The sequence below is a fragment of the Charadrius vociferus genome, unplaced genomic scaffold (assembly GCF_000708025.1).
Source record: "Charadrius vociferus isolate BGI_N301 unplaced genomic scaffold, ASM70802v2 scaffold38, whole genome shotgun sequence".
Classification (NCBI taxonomy): domain Eukaryota; kingdom Metazoa; phylum Chordata; class Aves; order Charadriiformes; family Charadriidae; genus Charadrius; species Charadrius vociferus.
This window is the reverse complement of record NW_009650176.1, coordinates 173,400-179,399: the sequence shown is the minus strand read 5'-3', so window position 1 is coordinate 179,399 and position 6,000 is coordinate 173,400. Positions and strand designations below refer to the sequence as shown.

Below are 6,000 nucleotides of genomic sequence, written 5' to 3'. Positions count from 1 at the left end.
GAATGCTGGAGAAAGGGCCAGTAGCACAGCTTAGCGTTCTGAAGCTGAGCTTTGTGGGACAAAAGTTTTTCCCCGTATGTGCCTACACTACGTAGAGCTAAAATCTGTCATGTTCTTGAGACCACATACCTCCAGGTGACAACTATTATTTCTGTTTCTTAACAACTACAATTTTCAGAAATCAATGATTAGAGAATACAAATATTGTATATGTGCTGGGCCACATTACGTTGGAGCACGTTGGATGTCTGTGTTTCCACCTGCAGCTTTTCACTTTTCCCAGTTCTGAGCGAGGGCATGCCTCTCCAGGCAGCATAAGCAACATCCTAGCCCAGTAGGCAACTTGCCGTAGCCAACATCACCACACTACTGTTCTCCTTTGAGGAGCAGTTGTGTCTCTGTCCCTTCGGTCCTTTAATTCTTGTTTCTGCCTCAATGCTTTTAACTGAGCTACTTCATTAACTTGTTATTACACCTTTGATATCAGAAGCAAGAAGTGCAACATAAATGCGCTTTCTGTAAGCAGTGAAAAAGAGCAGAAATTGCCAGCTTTGCATGGCTGTATTCCATCTCATATATTTAATTCACACAATGACATGCAGCAATATACTTAGCTTTAGTGGAATGTCACTCAGGCATGTGCAAAACCAAACTAGGCCATGAGTGTAATAGAGACAGACTTCTGTTTTAAACAGCCTTTGGTGAACACCACATGCCATTTTGCTGAGACCTGGCATATCAGATTTTGAATCCTGGATAAGACCTATACTTAATTGAATGCATTTTAGAGGAAAAGGCATGGCTGACTATATTTAAAAGCTTTAGTATGGGAAAATATTATTTCCAGGTAAGACATTAATACCGTGCCAGTCAAAACAAGTGTTGCTCCATAGCGGTGTAGAGAAGCTACGCTAGCTGCACACTGTACAGGCCTTAGCAACAGAAACATGATATGGAATGAATCATCCAGTGTTCAGTTTAACTTCAAAAAATTACAGTTTCTTTATACAGAATAAAGATACTTTGTTTCTACCAGATTTTTCTTCTCTTCATATTTTGTTAAGTTACATTTTAAAGAACTGTATTGTTCTGAAAAGGAATGACGGGCAACCTGAGGTACCTGTGGTCAACCCTGGGCCCAGAGCAGAACTTTGCTGAGTTGGAAGTCAAGAACCATTCCTGCAGCAGATGGGGACGTGGGGTCTCAGGGGAAGGTGACACACAAACACAGTGCGAAACATATGCTGAAGCCCTGAAGTCTCGCGAAGGCCGACTTGTTTACAGTTCTTGTGCTCAGGAGGAGGAAAAGCCACGGCTCCCCACCAGGGTGGAGGGGCAGGTGTGGGCGTCACGGCCCCACAGCCGCCCTGGCCTCGGCGTGCTCACAGGTACTGCTTGGCCACCCGCTGCTGCTCGTGGCCCCCTGCAGCGTGCGCACCGAGGGATGTACGGAGTAATCCAGCTCCGGTGTTCCCGCACAGCCCTGGCCTTCTGGTGGGTTTAGCCCTGTGGAGGCAATCTAGACACTGAAGCGGCAGTGACAATAACGTGGGAGAACACATGCACTCTTCACACCTCCTCCCTGTCACCAGCTGCTCCCGGGGTGCATGCAGGGGTCCCACCGTCAGCACCCCTGCTCCTGAAGGGGACGTTGAGCTTGGTGGGGGGAGGAAGGACAGTCTGCTTCAGGCAATAGTGCACCTGACAGCCAAGACAAACGTGTTATAACAGGAAGCTATGCACGCCTGCTTTAGGTAACTGCTGATGATGGTTTTATCATCAAATATGTAAGCATTATTCATAGAATCATAGAATCGCTAAGGTTGGAAGGGACCTTTAAGATCATCAAGTCCAACCATCAGCCTGCCCTGACAAAACCACCTCTAAACCATGTCCCCAAGTACTACATCCACTCTTTTTTTAACACCTCCAGGGATGACGAATCCACCACCTCCCTGGGCAGCCTATTCCAATGTTTAAGAACCCTTTCAGTGAAAAAATGTTTCCTAATATCCAATCTAAACCTCATCTGATGTAACTTGAATCCATTTCCTCTTGTCCTATCACTTTTCACCAGGGAGAAGAGGTCAGCCCCCTTATTCAGTAAGATCTTTCTGTTGAAAGATCCTTTATATGTGCACAGGTAACATGTGGTCCCTTCAGTGAGTGTGTTTCTGTAAAGCCTTCCCGTAACACCCCAAGTCCTCAGTTCCTCTGGCCCTGCTCCTTTTCCCCTTTCCCCAACTTCCCCTTCCACTCATAGCACAGCCGCAAGTGCAAAGGGCCCAATCACGCTCTCGTTTTGCATCTTATAAAAGCATGAGACATCTCCTCGAACCTTTTCCACAATGCATGTCCTTTGCAGAAAAGGAGACGCTAGGAAGCAATGGTGGTTAACCGTGCAAGGGGAGAAGCGCGCATGAAGCGCTGTCTTGCTGCTGTGGTTGGAGACCTTGCACGATGACTGGAGGGCAGGACAGGGGTGAAGCTGAGCTGCTGGAGTGAATGAGCAGATGTGGGGAGGGCAGGATGGGTACCTCTTCCATTGCTCCAGAAGAGACATCTGCATCATGGTGAGTCTTCCTTGCCCAGTGATAGCTGCTGCCGTGCCAGACACCACCAGGCATGGACGCAGTCTCCAGCAAGGGCACAGCATCAGGAAGAAGGCACCGCTCAGCGAGTAACTCCTGGGAGCGCCCAGGGCTCCCTTGCTTTAGGCAGTCTGGTTAACTGCGATCCCACCTTTAATGGTGCAACCCAGCGGGTGCTGAAGGAAGCTCATGTTGTTGGAAAACCTTTTAACATTTCCCAATTTGTAACATTTTAAACCTGCATTTTTTAATAAGCAATTTTTGTACACTGTGATCTTCATCTTAACTCATCCTGGACTCAGAATTAATCTGAATTTTATCCTTTTTATATTCTCTGAGTCGAAGGAGTGTTCAGATTCAAATCTCCTGTTTTCACTTTAGAATCCTTAAGATCCAAAGAGGGGAGTTACTCTACAAATAACATCATGAGCTGCACATGTGTGAATTCACTGCAAGACATCTATGTATTCGTCTCACAAAATTTGATGAGGTGATTGTCTTTTACAGTATAATTTTGGCCTCAGTGGGCTTGAATTTTTGCAGTGCTCAATCTTAAACCCAAGCTATGAACCTCATTACGACAGCCACATCCTTTCATGATTCATATTCTTTACCATTAATCCTGTGGGATCTAGAGCAGAAAAGTGAATAGGTATATATGCCTCTTTTAAATGTTTTGGAAATATTGTGAGACAGGAAGGATAAGGTATTCTCTAATTATTTGTATACATATTTTTGCACTCTTAGTCTATTAAAACAGTGAGATATGATTTGAAAGCAAAAATTCTTGCATTTAAGACTCAGATTTTCAAGGATATGTTGACCTAGGTTAATCACATGTTAATGGTATTGGATGTATTAAATCATGAAGAATTGGCAGAAGTGTTAGTATTTAATTAAAAGCAACGGAATTATTTTATCTTCTGAGAAGGTGAGGATATGTAGAGTACAGCTCTGTAGTACAAAAGAGAGCATCAAAACTTAAGTAATGGCAAAGAAAAACACCATGTAAAAATGCATGGTAAACCTTAGAAAATAGCAAGTGAAAATGAGATTTGCCACCTGATAACTGGCTGTATCATCCTCAGTGCAAGTCACTCATGATGAAGTGGTACTGGGGACCCTTTTAGGCTATTTCACGATGGAAAACTTGGTCTGCATCTATAAATTAATTAACCACACCAGTTTATAAAGATAGTCAAAACCAGTGTCTCCAACTAACAAAAATGGAAACACACCCACTTAATACCTTAATAGCCAGTGCGAGGTTAGCCGTAGGTCATCCTACCATTGTGTATGGCGGGGTGGATAGTGTGACATCAGGCTCTGAATTACTGCACTCAGAACGTTATAAGGAAGGGTAGTTATAGAGCAGCTTTAGGGCAGTGCTCACATTTCACACAGAGCAGGCAAATAACCCGAGCTTTTTTATGAAGAAAGGGGAGAACTACAGCACAATAGGAACAAAACAGGAATCCTCAGAACGAGAGAACAGATAGGAATACACTGAAAAGTCAGGACATTAAGCCCGGCTGCCTTTTGCCTAGTCACAAGCAAACGCTAGAAAGAGGAGGCAAGATACTCTCCCCACATCAGGTACAGGAGCCCACACTGCCTTTCTGCCTGCAGTGCTCCCGCGACAGCCACCGGAATAACTTCACAGGCAAAAGTTCTAATGTGATTTTTTTTCTGTGCCAAAACAATTGTAATATACATTTTCTTCATGGGAACAAGTTTTGAGATAACTTTCAGGGACTGACCTTTAGAAAAATATTTAATTAAAAATTGTTTAGAAACTGCGTCATTTTCTGTATTTTTGGTTATTAAAGTTGGAAGATAGTAAGAAAACATAGAAAAAAAACCTTTTTTCCTATACACTATTAGACACTTCAAATTGTGTCTGTTCTCTGGATGACAATAAAACATTGGCAGTATTCTTTTCACAGAGAAGTCTTTGTCAAGGTGTTAGTTTTTAAAATGAAAAAGAAATTTTAGCCACTTTCTTACTGTTTGCACTCAACTGCTCTGCTGTTATTCAGATAATTAATGAAAGGTGTGACAGTAGTATTTAGACATATAGAAGATAAAAAGTGTTTACAGATTTCACAGTCAACTCAAATTTAGAGAAACACTGTACAGCTCCAAAATGGCACAGGGGAAAACAACAGATAATTATGAAAAAGCCAATTAAATATGTTGAAGATGGTAACACTTGTACTCACTGACAGGAGTAACAACAAACAAGGAGCAGTCAGGACAGAGTTATGGAGAGTCTTGCTTATGAAGACAAGAAACTTCTACGCGCATTGCAATCGATACTGTGGACATCAAAGAAGTATGGCTAAAATGAAATAGAGGGTATGGTTATGTGAGAGCAGCTGACACAGTAGTAGTGGATTGAACGTAGAGGATGGTGAGATAAGGAGAAAGTCGCGTGCCCTGAGTGACTGGTCAAGGAGTTGCATCAGCAGGAAAACAATGTTTAGTAGTGTGAGATGCAGTGCAGGACATTAGGATGGAGGATGTCATCAGTACCACAGAAACAAGCGGGAAATGTAATCTGGAGAGCCATGTTTATAGATGTTAACAGACATTTGTTGAGAAGCAATTTATGAGAGTGAAACATGCAGCAGCCTGAGAGAGGGGAGCGTAATCGAGCCATAGAAGCAGAACATGGTAGATGAGGGGCCACTGACTTTCAGGAGTGTCAAAGACAGGAAGTGGTGGCTGGGGATGGCACAGTGCCCCCAGCAGCTTCCTGGAGAGAAACGTCTTTCTGTCATCAAGGGAAGAAAGCAGAGAAGCAGGAGACATACAGGAGGTAAAGAAAGCATATGAGAGAAATAGGGATAAGCAAGTATTTATTCATAGTCTGTTAGGAGCAGTGGGATTAGCATGAAGATAGCAGTAGTTTATTTTCAACAGAGAAGCTCATAATTTTATTAAATATACTGATAAACACCTGAGCATGGCCTAAATGACACACAAGGGTTCCTCATCTAAAGCTGTGTTCCTGGTCTGAAGCTCTGTCTTGAGAGTTTATGGAGAAACAGTTCCTGTCTACTTCTACATGTAGCTCATGGCCTCACTACCACTGCTCAGATTTGAATTGTCCTTCGGCAGTAGCTCCTCTAGCACACGTTAACGGATTACATTTACGGTTGTATTATATCATTTTGCCACCCTGCTATACAAACACTCTGATTTGCAGCAAGCACAGACATAAAAATGTAGGCTGCAAGAGGGTGATATGAAAATCAGGGGTCCTGAACAAATAGGAAATTAATATTAGAGCCTAATTAGTCTTCACTTCATTTGGAGAAGGAATTAATTAGTCTTAATAGGACCATAGAAGCATCATAAATGTTTACTTTCCACCAAGCAAAGTCTGTATTTAACAACAATTAAT

The 6,000-nt window shown here is 42.8% G+C and overlaps 1 protein-coding gene across 1 annotated transcript in view; it reads right to left on the bottom strand.

The window, feature by feature from the left end:
* Positions 1-1,348: 1,348 nt before the first annotated feature.
* The window catches only part of CFAP46 (cilia and flagella associated protein 46), a 106,770-nt gene continuing 102,118 nt past the window's right edge, over positions 1,349-6,000 (bottom strand). The window contains exon 52 of the mRNA XM_009892735.1: positions 1,349-1,506. Coding sequence (XP_009891037.1) covers positions 1,349-1,506 — 158 coding nt within the window. The remainder of the gene's footprint in view (positions 1,507-6,000) is intronic.